Source organism: Asterias amurensis, chromosome 13, assembly GCF_032118995.1.
Source record: "Asterias amurensis chromosome 13, ASM3211899v1".
Lineage (NCBI taxonomy): Eukaryota > Metazoa > Echinodermata > Asteroidea > Forcipulatida > Asteriidae > Asterias > Asterias amurensis.
Genome location: NC_092660.1, coordinates 20,021,668 through 20,041,870, shown reverse-complemented (window position 1 = coordinate 20,041,870; position 20,203 = coordinate 20,021,668). Strand labels below are relative to the sequence as shown.

The 20,203-nt window shown below is 39.4% G+C and overlaps 2 protein-coding genes across 3 annotated transcripts; one reads left to right on the top strand and one right to left on the bottom strand.

Moving 5' to 3' along the window:
• Nucleotides 1–1,095: 1,095 nt before the first annotated feature.
• On the bottom strand, nt 1,096–11,322 carry LOC139946250 (uncharacterized). Of its 2 annotated transcripts, none has more exons than XM_071943873.1 (2): nt 10,475–11,322; nt 1,096–5,685 (listed from the first exon to the last, which is right to left on the bottom strand). In XM_071943873.1, the coding sequence occupies exons 1-2, from the start codon at nt 11,208–11,210 to the stop codon at nt 3,242–3,244; spliced, it is 3,180 nt and encodes a 1,059-aa protein (XP_071799974.1). In that variant the 5' UTR covers nt 11,211–11,322; the 3' UTR covers nt 1,096–3,241. The 2 variants fall into 2 exon arrangements, with proteins under 2 accessions (XP_071799974.1, XP_071799972.1); XM_071943871.1 differs by lacking the exon at nt 10,475–11,322 and adding an exon at nt 7,778–9,118 and having other exon boundaries at nt 1,096–6,405.
• A 3,369-nt stretch (nt 11,323–14,691) lies between these two features.
• On the top strand, nt 14,692–18,760 carry LOC139946325 (uncharacterized). The gene is made up of 2 exons (XM_071943949.1): nt 14,692–16,725; nt 16,904–18,760. The coding sequence occupies exons 1-2, from the start codon at nt 14,692–14,694 to the stop codon at nt 18,758–18,760; spliced, it is 3,891 nt and encodes a 1,296-aa protein (XP_071800050.1).
• Nucleotides 18,761–20,203: the final 1,443 nt, after the last annotated feature.

Sequence of the window (20,203 nt, the reverse complement as noted above, 5' to 3'; positions counted from 1 at the left end):
ACTGTAATGTAAATTTCAGTGTGTCCGGACTTCATTTTTTTCTGAACTACGAAATTGCCACTGTCGTCTTCTAAATCAATCCCAAAAAGGGAAACCGGAAAAAAAACATCTTGAATTTTTTAAGGATGCCAATTCTAAAATGCAGAAGAAAACAAAATTGCGTCCGGACCTTGGGGCCTGTGTTCGCTGTTGTATTGGTATTGGTATCATGATTGGGCGTTGGACCATTGCTCCCTCCCCCGTTTTTTTATATTTTTTACCTGCCACAAATTTCATATCATCGCCATTTTTTACGCGACGATCTAGAAATATTGAAAACTTTTTTTGCCAAAAATCGTATATTCCCCGTATTTTACAAATTATTTTGTTGTCCACCCTAGGAAACTTATTTGTTTTGACACTAAATGTTATAATTGGGGTCACCGTCGGGAGCTATTATGATTGGTTTATCCCATTCTTGGTTTTTTTTAAACAAAAATACTGCAGCAATTTTTTTGAGCGATTACAAAACGCAACCCCCTTTAAAACTTGCTTTTCTTGTCAATCAGATCTTTTCATTGACTCTGACTGAATAATATGAAGGTGTCTGAGTGTGTGTTATTAAAGCAGCATCCATGGAGTTTTTCTGTGGATTGTGTGGTATTGGTTTTCTGACGATGTGGATTTCTACGAAGGGTAGGACAAGATCTTGTACATCGAATGGTAAGAGAAGACCTAACTACCCATTTTCTCCCCAATTAATCTATACGGGAAGCTCGACTAAGAACTTGTTGATCTGTCAACTTGTATGGTTTCGTTTGTCAACCTTTCTAATGGCTTTTTCCTTGTGTTATGGCATGTTGGTCGTGGCCAGTGATGCCTCTTCGTTTGGTTTGGATCTAATTTCACGTGTACAATTTTCCTTGGGAAGCCCCAAACTGAAATTCTACATTGACATGCTAAATATATAAAATACTCATAAAAGCATTCCTCAAAGTGTTATACACTTACTTAAACTACTAAAATCCAAATGAATACAGCTGCAAATTTTCCTTTTTAGTTTGATTAAATGTTACAAAATATTATTTACTTTGAAAATCTCACACCCACAACGGTTTTTAAGTAAACACTTCATTATTGAATTGAATTTAATTTAAATGGTTTGTTGATCAAAAAGGTCATCGCAGCCAGAGGCCGAATTAAGAAAATGTTTACAGACAAAAATATTACAAGAATACATTCGTAAAAATGACGTAATTTTTTAATAAAAAAGACATAAAATACCAAATTATATAGTACACATTGGTGTGTTATAAAATTACAATTTTCTTGATAAATGCAAATCACATTGAACTCCGGGATACAAAATATAGGTTTTCTCGGTCAATTTCGGAAAGTGAGCAGCCAATTTTACCAACCAGCCTATTTTATTTCGCACGAAATCGAATGCTACTAAAAAAGTCATTCGATTTCATTTTAAGACTAGTCAAATCTACTTTTACGTCATTTGATTTAACAAAATAATAATTCAATGCTAAAATGCATTACATCGGCAAGGTATTTTGTCAGAATTTCAGTATTTTACTTTCTGCTGAATAAAAAATAAATCAAGAATGTAGTACGTTGTTATATCAAGCAGCCATATCAAGGAAATTTCATAGATTATCAAGGAAGACATTCAATTCCCATAAAAAAAAGTGAAAAGGAAAACGATTTTCTCGTGTCTTTGTGCACAAAACTAGGCTCAAAGACTACCCAGTAATTGCGCGCAGCGCATGGCGGCGCCCAGCACTTGCGCGCCTGGATCGGTCTATAGGAACAACCACCTTAGAAATTCTGCTCAGCTCACTGCCGTTAAATGTAGAACCAGCATATATAACAACTGTTGTATCCCCAAATTGACTAGTCTGCTGAATCACAAATCTTAGTGTTTTTATCTGTATGGTGTTCTGTTTACTTGACAGTTCTCTGGCTGGCCCAGTTTTTTTTTCTTTTTTAATTGACTGTTCGTTTTTATGTCTAATTTTGTTTTTTTTTGTTTTTTTTTGTAGTGCCTTTTTGGATTTTATTTATACCTGCTCCCTAGTGTAAAATTTGTCTGTTTAATTTTAATGTTTTTTTTTTATCAAATTTTAACATATGTATAGTAATAATTTTTGTATTTTTACCCTTTGTATATATGCATCCGCAATTCGGCTTTTTGGCCGCCGCCATGTTTGCATTTTTAATAAACCAATAATAATAACTTCGAAGTGAAAATGCGTTAATACACTATCGAAATCTGCTGTAGGCTTCTAATCAAAATGGTAATTTTTAGAGTTTTTACCAAACTTAAGGCCGAGTTATGGTCGGTCGCGCGATGGTCGGGCGTCGGAAATCTAGACGCGCGATCATAAAAAGACACGGTTTTTAGGTCTCAGTCTTAGGATTGCGCGCAAGATTTCCGTCGCGCGTCCGTCGCGCGACCGACTATAAACCGGCCTTTATACCTTCTCTTAAAATCACTGTTCGAAGTCCTTTGTTATCTGGGCACCTTAGAAAAGAAATTTTGAACAGGTTATAGTTGAAGTTACACCTAAGCCACTCATTATGCATATTATATGGCATTCTATGAAGCATTATATTTAATCTTTGTAATCAAAATTGAGTATATAAATCTGTGGGCTTTAACTTTTACACATGTACATGTATGTTATCAAACTATTTAAAGGAATATTTAATATTTAAAGGATCGTTACAGAACTGTTAAGAAACAAAAAATCGTGAAGATCACAGATTTACATAAAACTTACACGGTCTAATGATTATGATAGTTGAAAACTTCCCTTGAAATATTTCTGTCTAAATAAATAATCTAATTTCGCGTTTGGAGTTTATCGCTAAGTGAGCGTTTTATTCAATTTTATTTTGGCATCAACGCAATGCAAAATTTGTAATCGGTTTTCACTGTTCTCTCGTGACCCAGATGGCCGATCTATCTCAAACTTCTACAGGTTTGTCAGTTTATGTAGGTGGTTTACATAAAGTGCTTCACTGTCGGCAACTGTTTTGTTAGCAAAAAACAATTCTGTAATGTTCCTTTAAATGAACAACTATTTATTTAACTCATATTTGAAAACATTTACAGCATAAATTGAGAATAACAACCAACTAAATTATAAACCAATGGTTGAACTTCATTCGGTGCAACCAGTTGTTCTATTGTCTTCATCTCCTACATCATATTAACCTTCTTCATCACTTCATCCGATTTAACATCTTCTTATTCTTCATCTTCTTCATCATCTTTATCATCTTCATCTTCATTCCCTTCACCACATTCATCATCTTCGTAATCTTCATACCCTTCACCACATTCATCATCTTCATCATCTTCATCATCTTCATCCCCTTCACCATATTCACCTTCTTCATACCCTTCACCATTTTCATCATCTTCATCACTTTCATCATCTTCATCCCCTTCACCATATTCATCATATTCATCATCTTCATCATCTTCATCTTCATTCCCTTCACCACATTCATCATCTTCGTAATCTTCATCCCCTTCACCACATTCATCATCTTCATCACTTTCATCATCTTCATCCCCTTCACCATATTCATCATATTCATCATATTCATCACCTTCATCACTTTCATCATCTTCATCCCCTTCACCATATTCATCATATTCATCATCTTCATCATCTTCATCTTCATTCCCTTCACCACATTCATCATCTTCGTAATCTTCATCCCCTTCACCACATTCATCATCTTCATCACTTTCATCATCTTCATCCCCTTCACCATATTCATCGTATTCATCATATTCATCATCTTCATCATCTTCATCCCCTTCACCATATTCATCTTCTTCATACCCTTCACCATTTTCATCCTCTTCATCACTTTCATCATCTTCATCCCCTTCACCATATTCACCATATTCATCGTATTCATCATCTTCATCATCTTCATCCCCTTCACCATATTCATCATATTCATCATATTCATCCTCTTCATCACTTTCATCACTTTCATCATCTTCATCCCCTTCACCATATTCATCATCTTCATCACCTTCATCATCTTCATCATCTTCATCCCCTTCACCATATTCATCTTCTTCATACCCTTCACCATTTTCATCCTCTTCATCACTTTCATCATCTTCATCCCCTTCTCCATATTCATCATATTCATCATATTCATCATCTTCATCATCTTCATCTTCATTCCCTTCACCACATTCATCATCTTCGTAATCTTCATACCCTTCACCACATTCATCATCTTCATCACCTTCACCATATTCATCTTCTTCATACCCTTCACCATTTTCATCCTCTTCATCACTTTCATCATCTTCATCCCCTTCTCCATATTCATCATATTCATCATATTCATCATCTTCATCATCTTCATCTTCATTCCCTTCACCACATTCATCATCTTCGTAATCTTCATACCCTTCACCACATTCATCATCTTCATCACCTTCATCATCTTCATCATCTTCATCCCCTTCACCATATTCACCATCTTCATACCCATCACCACATTCATCATCTTCATCATCTTCATTCCCTTCAGCACATTCATCATCCTCGTCATCTTCATACCCTTCACCACATTCATCATCTTCATCATCTTCATCATCTTCATTCCCTTCACCATATTCATCATCTTCATACCCTTCACAATTTTCATCATCTTCACTATCTTCATTCCCTTCACCATATTCATCATCTTCACTATCTTCACTATCTTCACCATCTTCGTCATCTTCATACCCTTCACCACATTCATCATCTTCACCATCTTCATTCCCTTCACCACATTCATCATCTTCTTCATCTTCATTCCCTTCAGAATATTCATCATCTTCATCATCTTCGTCATCTTCATCATCTTCATCCTCTTCATTCCCTTCACACCAATCCAAATCACGATCCTTATCTCGATCGTCTTCATCATCTCCATCTGTACAATCAAGAGGACCACCATGATTCAAGAACTCATGCCTTGCATCATTCTGAGAACCATTTTCCCCACTTGTATTAGGAAAAAGACAATGGAGATTAGGTTGTTGAAAAGGGATGCTTGAATAAGGTTGGCTTCTGAAGGTTGGATTTTGGATGGTGCCACTTGGAGGAGACTGAAGATGGAGAAAAGGTTGTGGGAAATGACTGCTTTGAGTAGGCTGTCGCATTGAAGGATCGATGTAGGAATACATTGCCCCAAAGGGAGTTGGCCGTTGGGAGGAGCTGCTTGAAGTTGATTTTTGGGAGGCTCTGCCTAGAGGAAACTGATGTTGGAGATTATCAGCCCGGGTAATAGGCAGATTGAGGGAGCTGCTTTGAGTAGGCCGATGCATTGGAGCATTGATATAGGGATAGTTTACCCCAAAAGACTGTGGTTGAAAGGGTGGTGGTGGTTGAAAGGTGCCACGTAGAGGCTGACGATGAGCTAGTTGAAATACGCTGTCATTCATGTGGGTTCTTGACTGGAGAGTGCTGACGCCATTTTGCCTTGGCATATTTTTGCAGAATAACCGAACAATCACATCACAGCTACGCATTGGACTAAAATCTAGATTCTGGCAGAAGTTCTTAATAGTAACCGAGTACGAACCAAAAGGCATATTTGGTTTACCTCGGAATTGAAATATTAAGTCAAGACCAGCAGGGGAAGCAAATTGCTGCTCAAAACCATCACCTGGGTAATTGTTGTCAATAAACAACACCAAACAACCGTGCTTTAGCTCATTGAGAATAGAACGCAGTAGTTCTCTTTGGTTCGGTTCAGTTCGGAAAAATGCTGAAACCGCAGAGTAGGATTTGACAAGTGTAAGTATATCTACATCTCTGATGAAACTGAGGACATCACTTGAAAGTCTTGTATCTCTGACAAGGTCACATCTCTTGTAGGTCACCTGGAAATCATCTGGTAGAGTTTGGTAAATAGTATCCCAAGCAAGTTTCCAGTTGGGAAACAAATCCAGAACAAGGCAATGGAGCGACGAAGGGAAGAGGTTTGTATCTCGAAGGAATTTAGTGAGACCAACAAGGTCTGAGCCTGGCCCACCACCAATACTACACGTCTTCATACGCTGCTTGTATTTCAACGTTCTTGAGATCTCAGCCAGGTTTTGATGAAGAGAGTGATGTACGAGGTAACAGTGATGCATAAAGTACAGAAAGACATAGGCGCATCGGTTAGCAGCGTCATTCCAATCCGATCGGTAGTCAGAGCTTGAATGAGACAGCCCTGTCCTGTACATCTGAGAAATTCGTCGTACAGACTCTCTAACTTGACCATACTTAAAGACACCATCGACTTGAATAAGAAGGCCATCGAGGGTTTCTGTCAATACACGTCGGAAGAAATCTGCTGCATTTGTTGGTGGTGTTTGAATACCGTTCCAATCCATTCCGTCTGTAATATAATTCATGCAAAGTACATCATTAGATCCTTGTCACAAGTGAACTTGCAAGAAGCATTGAACACTTCGATTCTTACATTGCACTATAGTATACTGCTCTATAGAGAATATTATGTAAGCATTTAGACACGTCTGTAATTGGATGTCTTTTACCCGTGCTACGGTTTAAGCCCTTTTCTAATTACTCTTTAAAGGCATTATACACGTTTGGTAATCGTCAAAGGCCAGTGCTCTCACTTGGTGTATCCCATCATTAGCATAAAATAACAAACCTGTGAAAATTTGGGCTCAATCGGTCACCGAAGTTGCGAGAAAACTATGAAAGAAAAAATACCCTTGTTGGACGAATTCGTGTGCTTTCAGATAGGAATAAAAGACTTCTAGCTAGAAGTCTTTTATTATTTAAGTGAGAAACTATCTCTTTCTCAAAAACTACGTTACTTCAGAGGGAGTTGTGTCCCACAATGTTTTATATTATACACAGTTTTCCAATCCTCTTTACCAAGTCAGTTTTTAAGTTAATATTTGTTTTGAGTAACAACCAAACGTGTACCTTACCTTTAAATGAATGAAGTTGCAATCCTATTTTCCCTGACTCCTAGCAGAATACCCTCAGGAATATAATTTAAAGTTTGAATGGCCAGGACAAGGTCGTTTATCCGCTGTTTTATTGCAACATAGACTGGTCCGCTGTCTGTAAAAACTTCCCCATTGACTTCAACTCAAACGAGCCTTGGTCTGCCATGCAGTTATATATTTTTTTCCGCCAATGGAATGGCGAAATACAACCTCTAAACCATCTGAAAGACCCTGGGATTGATATCAGTTAGTTTATTCCTCAGTATACGACTCTAGAGGGGGCTAATTGGCAGTTTTTTTTATGACGTTTTTTTATATATTTTTTTTTGAGGGGGTCGATTTGTGTAAGTACCCGGGATGTGCATTATATAGATGCTCTATGGTGTAATATAAGGCCAACTAGCGGTATACTTCGAGAAGGAAAAGAACAACTTCAAAATTTGAGCTGTACAAATTGTGCCTTTCGAATTTGGATAATAAAAGTTGATACAAAGGTGTTGCTGGTTTTTTTCCATTGAGTGATGGAGATTGGCTTTAAATATTGGTTATGACGATAATAATTTCATATACAGACGATTTCCCAACTCAGTTGTCTTTAACACGTTACATGACTACTAAGAGTCCATTATGTGGAACAGAGCAAGCATTACACAGTATTCCATTGTCACAGTATTTCATAGAACTGAGTAATGAATAAACAATTTGGATATGGATTAACATCCTAATTTAACATATTTCGGGACAGTTTTAGTTTGTATTTGTCACCATGCTGACTCAGAAACCTACCTTTCAGTTGGCTTTGCTTTAGAGCTCTAGTATTCTTGAATAAAATACGAAAATTATGAAGTCCAGCAGCAGGAAGCTCTCGCATAGGAATATTGCTCACCGAATAAAGGGTATTCCCCTGTATTACGCAATGCAACGCTGTTTGTTTACATTGATCCGTAGCCAGTAGAGGGCGCTGGACATTTCAAGTTCGTAACGAGCTTGGAAAAGAAATTTGCGATTGTTATTTGCGGACCAAAATAGGGGAGAAGAAGACGACCTTGAAGTATTAAGAAAACGACAAAAACAAGAGGTGCTCCGGGAAAATGCCCGGGGAAATGTTTTTTTTGTACTATTATTTGCTAAACATCTCTTCAACGTTTCGAAAGGTTATTAGCCTTTTTTTTATTAACGTAAAATTAGAGGTGTAATAATTATTGTCGTGTAATAATGGTGGGGCGTCGCGAGGTAAAGGTTCTCAAACTAATGATGCATCCTTGTATCAAAACAGATCTGTTTTTTATAAAATCTAAACGAGCAATTAACTTTAAAAAATGTGTTTTCGGTGTACTGGCTACAGTACTAGCTGCCCATTAAATGGAAATGGAGGTGATAAAAATGGGTGTTGTCACATACTGAAGAGAGAACCACAATTAAGAAACAGAAAAAAAACCCTAATTATTTCTCCAACAGAAATGACATTTTAACACCATTTATATTATAATCATTTTGAATCTCTCTTGTGTATGTATGAAAACACCCATGGTGTCAACTTTAACACTAAGTTTTTGCATTGTGAAAAGTTGTTCGAAGAAAAACGTCTTAACCCAATTAATAACTCATAGATCGGGGACTAAAAGTGTACAGATTACTGCTGTTCATGTAAGATAAGATATGATAAGATAAGATAAGATTTGAATATGAAAAGCGTTACTATAGTTACGCTTCCCATGTACTCATAAAAGGAAGTATTCTTTCGACACGTCCATTAGTTCAAAATTGTCAGTAATCTCACAAACGCGCCGACGTTTTGAAATGATTAATAAATCTACATTAATTAAGATAGGCATATAGTTTAAACAATCGAACATACTTCATACCCTCCACCATATAAATCGCCCACATCGCCATCTTCATACCCTCCACCATATAAATCGCCCACATCACCATATTCATACCCTCCACCATATAAATCGCCCACATCGCCATCTTCATACCCTCCACCATATAAATCGCCCACATCGCCATCTTCATACCCTCCACCATATAAATCGCCCACATCGCCATCTTCATACCCTCCACCATATAAATCGCCCACATCGCCATCTTCATACCCTCCACCATATAAATCGCCCACATCGCCATCTTCATACCCTCCACCATATAAATCGCCCACATCGCCATCTTCATACCCTCCACCATATAAATCGCCCACATCGCCATCTTCATACCCTCCACCATATAAATCGACCACATCGCCATCTTCATACCCTCCACCATATACATCATTCACTTCACCATCTTCATACCCTCCACCATAAAAATCGCCCACATCGCCATATTCATACCCTCCACCATATAAATCGCCCACATCGCCATATTCATACCCTCCACCATATAAATCGCCCACATCGCCATCTTCATACCCTCCACCATATAAATCGCCCACATCGCCATCTTCATACCCTCCACCATATAAATCGCCCACATCGCCATCTTCATACCCTCCACCATATAAATCGCCCACATCGCCATATTCATACCCTCCACCATATAAATCGCCCACATCGCCATCTTCATACCCTCCACCATATAAATCGCCCACATCGCCATATTCATACCCTCCACCATATAAATCGCCCACATCGCCATCATCTTCACCATCATCATCTTCTTTACCACCTTCAACATCTTCATCTCTATAAATAAGAGGACTACCATAATCAAAAAGGGAATCATACCTTTCCTCATTCTCATAACCTTCCTCCTTACTGTGTTTACTATCATCATCACTGTCCTTAGCATCATCTACTCCATTCTCTAAATTTTCTTCATACTCTCCACCACTTACATCGTCCATTTTAGCACCTTCATACCCTCCACCATCTTCAACATATTCATCTCTAAAAAGAGGAGTACCATGATCAAATAATTCATACCTTACAACATTATCATAACCATCCTTTTCTTTATCATCTTCATCTCTATAGGTAAGAGGGCTACCAAGATCAACGAGGTCATGCCTCGCATCATTCTCAAAACCTGAAGTAGGCTGACGTACGGGAGCATACATGTGGGGAAATATTGTCCGGAAAGGTCGGTGAATGGTGGCATCTGGGGGAATCTCTACTTCGCAAATTTGCTGATAGAGGGACTTGCTTTCAGTTGGCCGACGCATTGTGGGGAGAGCGTTGACGTAGGGATTATTTGCAACAAAAGATTGTTGTCGAAAGGGCAGTGGTGGAGATTGAAAGGTACTACGTAACGGCTGATGTTGAGCTAGCTGGAAGACCCTGTCATTCAAGGGGATTTTTGACTGACTCTTGCGGAATAACCGAACGATCACATCACAGCTACGCATTGGACTAAAATCAAGATTCTGGCTGAAGTTTCTTATAGTAGTCGAGTAAGAACCATAAGGCATATTGGGTTTACCTCGGAATTGAAATACCATGTCCAGACCAGCAGGGGAAGCAAATTGCTGCTCAAAACCATCACCTGGGTAATTGTTGTCAATAAACAACACCAAACAACCGTGCTTTAGCTCATTGAGAATAGAACGCAGTAGTTCTTTTCGGTTTGGGTCAGTTCGGAAAAATGCTGAAACCGCTGAGTAGGATTTGACAAGCGTAAGTAGATCTACATCTCTGATGAAACTGATGACATCACTTGGAAGTCTTGTATCTCTGACAAGGTCACATCTCTTGTACGTCACCTGGAAATCATCTGGTAGAGTTTGGTAAATAGTATCCCAAGTGAGTTTCCAGTTTGGGAACAAATCCAGAACAAAGCAATGGAGCGACGAAGGGAAGAGGTTTGTATCTCGAAGGAATTTAGTGAGACCAACAAGGTCTGAACCCGGCCCACCACCAATACTACACGTCTTCATACTCTGCTTGTATTTCAACGTTCTTGAGATCTCAGCCAGGTTTTGATGAAGAGAGTGATGTACGAGGTAACAGTGATGCATAAAATACAGGAAGACATAGGCGCATCGGTTAGCAGCGTCATTCCAATCCGATCGGTAGTCAGAGCTTGAATGAGACAGCCCTGTCCTGTACATCTGAGAAATTCGTCGTACAGACTCTCTAACTTGATCATACTTAAAGACACCATCGACTTGATTAAGAAGGCCATCAAGGGTTGTTGTCAATACACGTCGGAAGAAATCTGCTGCATTTGTTGGTGGTGTTTGAATACTGTTCCAATCCATTCTGTCTGTAATATAATTCATGCAAAGTACATCATTAGATCCTTGTCACAAGTGAACTTGCAAGAAGCATTGAGCACTTCGATTCTTACATTGCACTAGTATACTGCTCTATAGAGAATATTATGTAAGCATTTAGACACGTCTGTAACCATCTAAACCATCAGAAAGACCCTAGGATTGATATCAGTTAGTTTATTCCTCAGTATACGACTTTAGAGGGGGCTAATTGGCAGGTTTTTTTTGACGTGTTTTTTTTTTTTTTTTTTTTTTTTGGGGGGGGGGGTCGATTTGTGTAAGTACCCGGGATGTGCATTATAATAGATGCTCTATGGTGTAATATAAGGCAAACTAGCGGTATAATTCGAGAAGGAAAAGAACAACTTCAAAATTTGAGCTGTACAAATTGTGCCTTTCGGATTTGGATTATAAAAGTTGAAACAAAATCGCCATTGAGAGTTGATTGAGTGATGGAGATTGGCTATAAATATTTGCTATGCCGATAATAATTTCTTCTACAGTCGATTTCCCAACTCAGTTGTTATTAACACGTTACATGACTACCAGGAGTCCATTATGTGGAATAGAGCAAGCATTACAGTATTTCATAGAACTGAGAATGAATAAACAATTTGGATTCCAAATTAAACATATTTAGGGGCAGTTTAGTTTTTTTCACCATGCTGACTCAGAAACCTACCTTTATATTCAGTTGGCTTTGCTTTAGAGCTCTATTCTTGAATAAAATACGAAAATTATGAAGTCCAGCAGCAGGAAGCTGTCGCATAGGAATATTGCTCAACGAATCTAGGGTATTCCCCTGTACGCAATGCAACGCTGTTTGTTTACATTTCACTAGCCAGTAGAGGGCGCTTGACATTTCAAGTTCATAATGAGCTTGGAAAAATAATGTGCGATTAGAATAAGCGGACAATCGCAGGGGAGAAAAGAAGAATTATATAAGTATTAAGAAAAACGAGAATAACATGCAAGAGGTGTTCCGGGCAGATGCCCGAAAGAAACTTAATTGTATATTATTATTTGGCCAAACATCTCTACAACGTTTCGAAAGGGTAATAGCATTGATTTTGTTTTTAAATTAACATAATAATTATTATAGGTGTATTTTATTTTGTCGTGTAACAAGGGTGGGGCGTTGCGAGGTTAAGCTTCTCAAACTTATGATGCATCCTTATATCAAAAACATATCTGTTTTTTATAAAAGCTAAACGAGCAATTAACTAAAAATGTGTTTTCGGTGTATACTGGCTACAGTACTAACTGCCCATTATAACACTGCAGGAAATAGAGGTGATAAAAATGGGTGTTGTCACATACTGAAGAGAGAATCACAATTAAGACAAAGAATTAAAAAAAAATAGAAATGACATTTTAACACCATTTATATTATAATCAGTTTGATTCTCTCTTGTGTATATATGAAAACACCCATGGTGTCAATTTTAATACTAGTTTTTTGCATTGTGAAAAGTTTTTCGAAGAAAAATGTCTAAACCCAATTGATAGCTCATAGATCGGGAACAAGTGGACAGATTACTGCTGTACATGTAAGATAAGATAAGATAAGATAAGATAAGACTTTATTATCCCACACTGGGGAAATTAAAACTGGCCTTGATTCAAACAGTACAGAAAAAACCACTAAAAATTGTATAACAATAAACAGACAGATTAAGATATTAATTAAGAATATAAGGTATACATGTATCTTACATAGACTAAAAATTATGCACAGCAATATTTATAAACAAGGTAGGCATGCAACTTGTCTTTAATTGGTGCCGAAAGGAAGTAAGTCATTTAAAAAACCAATGTTGACTGCTCCTTGTAGGCTGTTACCCTTATTAGTCATACTCATACCATGGATTCTTCCTCCATGCTCATACCATATGCGATAAATGTATCTCCTTACACGAATAATCTATGCAGAGCTGTTACTATCTGCGCATGAGTGGGTGGTTGAGGCGGTTTGACACATGCAATGCTTCTCTCGTAACCGTTTATGCCGCAAAATAGAATTCCGTCTCAATGAATAAGTCAATATAGGATTTGAGGCATTTCATGACGAGGTATCAATATATAATATTTGTTCTAGATGTGTGTATCTACTACTGTCATGCTGTATATATATGCTACTACCGCGGTGTAGAAATCCGTGAGACCCCTCATAACTGTAAGTGACTATGATTATGACCTCTCAGGAACTCCGTTTCTTGTTTATTTTTAGATAAGGGGAATACCCTTAATCAACGAGCGATTGTGCAAGAACTTCTGTGTTCTGAATTTCATGTAATAATTATTTTTTCCGTGGATTTTGTCAGATTGTGTCACATGTGTTGTCCGTTTTTTATTCTGAAATAAAGCTCTATCAAAGAAAACCCAGCTAAAAGGTAAGTTTCTTAGTCAGCGCATAGTGTACAACAAAAACCAAACTCGGCCAAAACATTTTTAATTTTGAGGTCATCTGTAGCCATCTTGGATTTAGTCATGATACAATAAACATACTCTTTCTCAAGTATGAATCTCTCGCTTGATGTTGTAAATAGCATCTATTACCAACATAGTTTCTATGTGTACTAGAAATACTGTGTAGATTTTGCTCTATTGCAAAACTGATGACTGCTCTATATTCTGACAACCAGTTCCAAAAATCCTTAAAGCATGCAACTCACGGTAATTAATTTGTTTTATTCCCAGCAGTTTGTATTCCCCAAAATTTGAATATAAGAAACGTTACTACAGAAACGCTCCTCATGTAACGCTCCGCTCCTGTGGAAGTGTCGTGGCCGAGCGTAAAGAGCACCTAATTCAAACTCTGGTGTTTCTGATCAGCAGAGTGTGGGTTCGAATCCCCAGCCGTGACACTTGTGTCCTTAAAGCAAGACACTTGACCAATGCTTCATCCTTCGGATGGGACGTAAAGCCGTTGGTCCCATGTGTTGTGTAACGCATGTAAAAGAACCCAGTACACTTATTAAAAAGAGAAGGGGTTCGCCCCGGTGTTCCTGGTTGCGGCCAATCTACGCGCCTTGTAAACCCTTATAAGGTGCTACATATATGGGTCTCAGAATTCATCACTGCAAATCCTATCTTTCTGAAAGTTTGTATATACTCAGCGCCTTGAGTACCTTGTTTGGTAGATACGTGCGCTATATAAGACTTCGATATTATTTATTCCTATAAGGAAGTATTCTTTCGGCACGGCCATCAGTTCGAAAATTCCAGTGATCTCCAAACGCGACGGCCCTTTGAAATGATTAATAAATCTACATTAACTATAACTTAGTTCAAATAATCAACCAGTTCTAAAAACCACAGGTGTACTTTGCCTAAAAAGACTTCCGGTTCCAGGCATTTTTAATGTCTACACATTATCTCTAAAACAGTGGTATTACTGTTAGAATCGAAGTGTTCAGTGCTTCCTTCAAGTTCACTTGTGACAAGGATCTAATGATCTACTTGCATGAATTATATTACAGAAAGAATGGATTGGAACGGTCTTCAAACACCACCAACAATTGCACAGTCATTTGTAGCAGATTTCTTCCGACGTGTATTGACAGAAACCCTTGATGGCCTTCTTGATCAAGTCGATGGTGTCTCTAAGTACGATCAAGTAAAAAAGTCTGTTAGAAGAATTTCTCAGATGTACAGGACAGGGCTGTCTCATTCAAGCTCTGACTACCGATCGGATTGGAATGACGCTGCTAACCGATGCGCCTATGTCTTTCTGTATTTTATGCATCACTGTTACCTCGTACATCACTCTCTTCATCAAAACCTGACTGAGATCTCAAGAACGTTGAAATACAAGCAGAGTATGAAGACGTGTAGTATTGGTGGTGGGCCGGGTTCAGACCTTGTTGGTCTCACTAAATTCCTTCGAGATACAAACCTCTTCCCTTCGTCGCTCCATTGCTTTGTTCTGGATTTGTTCCCAAACTGGAAACTCACTTGGGATACTATTTACCAAACTCTACCAGATGATTTTCAGGTGACCTACAAGAGATGTGACCTTGTCAGAGATACAAGACTTCCAAGTGATGTCATAAGTTTCATCAGAGATGTAGATCTACTTACGCTTGTGAAATCCTACTCAGCGGTTTCAGCATTTTTCCGAACTGACCCAAACCGAAAAGAACTACTGCGTTCTATTCTCAATGAGCTAAAGCACGGTTGTTTGGTGTTGTTTATTGACAACAATTACCCTGGTGATGGTTTTGAGCAGCAATTTGCTTCCCCTGCTGGTCTGGACATGGTATTTCAATTCCGAGGTAAACCCAATATGCCTCTTGGTTCTTACTCGAATACTATTAGGAACTTCTGCCAGAATCTAGATTTTCGTCCAATGCGTGGCTGTGATGTGATCGTTCGGTTGTTCCGCAAAAACATACCAAGGCAAGTTGGCGTCAGCAGTCTTCAGCCAAGAATCCCCTTGAATGACAGCGTTTATCAACTAGCTCAACGTCAGCCTCTACTTGGCACCTTTCAGCCACCACCACCACCCTTTCAACAACAGTCTTCTGGGACAATGTATTCCAACATCAATGCTCCATTGCGTCAGCCTAATCAAAATAACGCCCTCTATCAACCCATTCTCAAACATCAGTTCCCTCCAGGCGGCACTATCCAAAATTCCCCCACCAAAAGCCAAACTTTATCAAGCAGCTCCTTCGGGCAACCAATTTCCCAACATCGGGTTTCTCTAGGCAGCAGAGCCTTCCAAAAATCAATTTCCGAAAGCCAACCTTCAAGCAGCTCCTCCACATGGTCAACTCCCAAACATCAGTTTCCTGCAGCCGGCGCCATCCGAGCAACAACTTTCAAAATCCAACCTTCTTCATACAGCTCCTTGAAACGACCATTTCCTCAAGGTCAGTTTTGTTTAGAGAGCACCATGAAAACATCCAAAAGCAAACCTTCTTCGAACATCTCCTACGGATGGCCAACTCCCAAACCTCAGTTTCGTTCAGACAGCGCCACTCAAAAATCAACTTCCAAAAGCCAACCTTCTTCATGTAGCCTCCTCCAATTGGCAACTCCCAAACCTCAGTTTAATTCAGACAGCGCCACCCAGACATCAACATCCAAAAGCGGACTGTCTTCAAGCATCCCCTTCGGACAACCTACTCCTAAACCTCAGTTTCGTTATGACATCGCCATCCAAAAATCAACATCCAAAAGCCAACCTTCGTCAAGCAGCTCCTTCGGACAACCTACTCCTAAACCTCAGTTTCGTCCGGACAGGGCCATCCAAGAATCAACTTTCAATAGCCAACCTTCCTCATCATACAGCTCCTTGAAACGACCCTTTCCTCAAGGTCAGCTTTGTTTAGAGAGCACCATGAAAAAATCCAAAAGCAAACCTTCTTCGAACATCTCCGTCGGATGGCCAACACCCCAACCTCAGTTTCGTTCAGACAGCGCCACCCAGAAATCAACATCCAAAAACGAACTGTCTTCAAGCATCCCCTACGGACAACTTACTCCTAATCCACCGCCGCTGATCCACCGCCTAGTACTTAAGCAGCATGCAGCATCAGAGTCCAGCATTCTCCAGAAGACGATCAGAGCATACTGATCGAAACGTCGAGTTAACCCAACGGTTCTTTTCAGAACCACCCCAACTCATTTAGAGATTGTTATTACATGGTGTTACCGCAAACTCTTCTATATCTTATCTCCACCATGCAAAGTTTCAAATCCTACTTACTCCTAAATCTCAGTTTCGTTATGACATCGCCATCCAAAAATCAACATCCAAAAGCCAACCTTCGTCAAGCAGCTCCTTCGGACAACCTACTCCTAAACCTCAGTTTCGTCCGGACAGGGCCATCCAAGAATCAACTTTCATAAGCCAACCTTCTTCAAGCATCCCCTTCGGACAACCTACTCCCAGCCCTCACTTTCGTTATGACATCGCCACCCAAAAATCAACATCCAAAAGCCAACCTTCTTCATGCAGCCTCCTCCAATGGGCAACTCCCAAACCTCAGTTTCATTCAGACAGCGCCACCCAGAAATCAACATCCAAAAGCGAACTGTCTTCAAGCAGCTCCTTCGGACAACCTACTCCTAAACCTCAGTTTCGTTATGACATCGCCATCCAAAAATCAACATCCAAAAGCCAACCTTCGTCAAGCAGCTCCTTCGGACAACCTACTCCTAAACCTCAGTTTCGTCCGGACAGGGCCATCCAAGAATCAACTTTCAATAGCCAACCTTCCTCATCATACAGCTCCTTGAAACGACCATTTCCTCAAGGTCAGCTTTGTTTAGAGAGCACCATGAAAAAATCCAAAAGCAAACCTTCTTCGAACATCTCCGTCGGATGGCCAACACCCCAACCTCAGTTTCGTTCAGACAGCGCCACCCAGAAATCAACATCCAAAAACGAACTGTCTTCAAGCATCCCCTACGGACAACTTACTCCTAAATCTCAGTTTCGTTATGACATCGCCATCCAAAAATCAACATCCAAAAGCCAACCTTCGTCAAGCAGCTCCTTCGGACAACCTACTCCTAAACCTCAGTTTCGTCCGGACAGGGCCATCCAAGAATCAACTTTCATAAGCCAACCTTCTTCAAGCATCCCCTTCGGACAACCTACTCCCAAACCTCACTTTCGTTATGACATCGCCACCCAAAAATCAACATCCAAAAGCCAACCTTCTTCATGCAGCCTCCTCCAATGGGCAACTCCCAAACCTCAGTTTCATTCAGACAGCGCCACCCAGAAATCAACATCCAAAAGCGAACTGTCTTCAAGCAGCTCCTTCGGACAACCTACTCCTAAACCTCAGTTTCGTTATGACATCGCCATCCAAAAATCAACATCCAAAAGCCAACCTTCGTCAAGCAGCTCCTTCGGACAACCTACTCCTAAACCTCAGTTTCGTCCGGACAGGGCCATCCAAGAATCAACTTTCATAAGCCAACCTTCTTCAAGCATCCCCTTCGGACAACCTACTCCCAAACCTCACTTTCGTTATGACATCGCCACCCAAAAATCAACATCCAAAAGCCAACCTTCTTCATGCAGCCTCCTCCAATGGGCAACTCCCAAACCTCAGTTTCATTCAGACAGCGCCACCCAGAAATCAACATCCAAACGCGAACTGTCTTCAAGCAGCTCCTTCGGACAATCTACTCCTAAACCTCAGTTTCGTCTGGACAGGGCCATCCAAGAATCAACTTTCAAAAGCCAACCTTCTTCAAGCAGCTCCTTCGGACAACCTACTCTTCAACGTCATATTTTACCAAGCGGCACCATCAAACATCCAACCAGTCAACATCATAGTAATCTGTCATTCAAGATTGATTGGGCATGTCGATTTAACTGTCATCAGGGGACAGCACATGGTACACCATCTATTTACGATGACAGTGACAACAGTAGAGATAGTGATGAGCAAAGTATTAAGGACGAAACAGATAGTTTTGATTCTGCAAAAAAATATCAAAGTTTCGACGACGAAAACGATGACAACGACATCGATAGTGACGACGACGGGGTTGATACTGAAGACAGTGAAGTCGCCTGGCTCTATTAAAGACAGTGGACCCTATTGGTAATTGTCAAAGACTAGTCTTCACAGTTGGTGTATCTCAACATATCCATAAAATAACAAACCTGTGAAAATTTGAGCTCAATCGGTCGTCGAATTTACGAGATAATAATGAAAGAAAAAACCTTGTGTCACGAAGTTGTGTGCTTTCTGATGCTTGATTTCGAGACCTCAAATTCTAAACTTGAGGTCTCGAAATCAAACGCATGGAAAATTACTTCATTCTCAAAAACTACGTCACTTCAGAGGAAGCTGTTTCTCAGAATGTTTTTTACTATCAACCTCTCCCCATTACTCGTAATAAAGAAAGGTTTTATAATTATTTTGAGTAATTACCAATAGTGTCCACTGCCTTTAATCTGAAGTTATTGAAGCAAAGCTTGAATTCATTGATGATGGTAGTCACCTTGATTAAAGAGATGAAGATGTTGAAGATATTTTTTATATTATTATTATTTATTGGTTTATTTCATTAAAAAAAAAACAGTAAAAAGTAATGAACAGTTTGACCCCCCAAAAAGTAGCTAAAAGGTCAAACAGGTTAAACACACATTAGGCAATGGGCAAGTTTTAAAAACAACCAACAAAACCCAAACAGAATGATTAAGAAGATGAAGATAATGATAGTGATGGTGGTGATAGTGAAGACAGTAAAGAGGGATGGTTATGAGAATGATGAAAGACATGACTTCTTTGATAATGGTAGTGCTCTTGTTTATAGAGATAAAGATGTTGAGGATGGTGAAGATGATGAAAATGATGAAGATAGGGATGATAATAATGATAGTGAAGACAGTCAGGAGGATGGTTAAAAGTTGGGAAAAGTTATTTGCAAAAAGCAGCGGTGAGAAACATGTAAGTGTGAACCATTAGAGAGAAACAAACAATTCCAAGCAACTAAATGTCATTTCGGTACACATGCACGTCTAGTGTTAATTAATTACTGTACGAAACCGGGCTCCATTGCTTCCCTCAATCCTTTTGTTGCATTGATTTCGGTTTGAAACAAAGAAAACAAAAATCTCTATTTTCGAAAGGTCTATACTCTACATGTCAACACTCGAGCAGAGTATGTTGTTAAAGAAGTCGAGACAACACCGGGTTTTTTCTAGCCTTGATCAAGGCTGTTGACGTACTGTTCCCCGGCCCGGTTCGCGGCACACGCATGCAGTGCATACACAAATGTACATTACCATACAATGTACAGCGAGAACAGTATAGCGTAGTCGTGAGAACGGTTAGGTCGTGTCTTTGTATTTTCAACCTCATACACGTGGCTCAAGCTACTTGGGAGGTACCCATGTACCGTAAGTGTACCGTATACAGATGGTACATGTACATGTACATGTACAGTAAGTATGTGTACATACGCTGTAGTACACGTATTATATGCACTGTGTTATGTATGGGGGTGCGCTGGCGGAATTC

What these genes read in the sequence shown, in the direction of transcription:
- LOC139946325 (XM_071943949.1), top strand. Translation starts at nt 14,692, where the DNA reads ATGGATTGGAACGGTCTTCAAACACCACCAACAATTGCACAGTCATTT. An exon ending in CGCCGCTGATCCACCGCCTA is followed by an intron (nt 16,726 to 16,903) that starts GTACTTAAGCAG and finishes CACCATGCAAAG; the next exon opens with TTTCAAATCCTACTTACTCC.
- LOC139946250 (XM_071943871.1), bottom strand. Translation starts at nt 7,862, where the DNA reads ATGCGAGAGCTTCCTGCTGCTGGACTTCATAATTTTCGTATTTTATTC. An exon ending in AAAGCAAAGCCAACTGAAAG is followed by an intron (nt 6,406 to 7,777) that starts GTAGGTTTCTGA and finishes ATTATATTACAG; the next exon opens with ACGGAATGGATTGGAACGGT.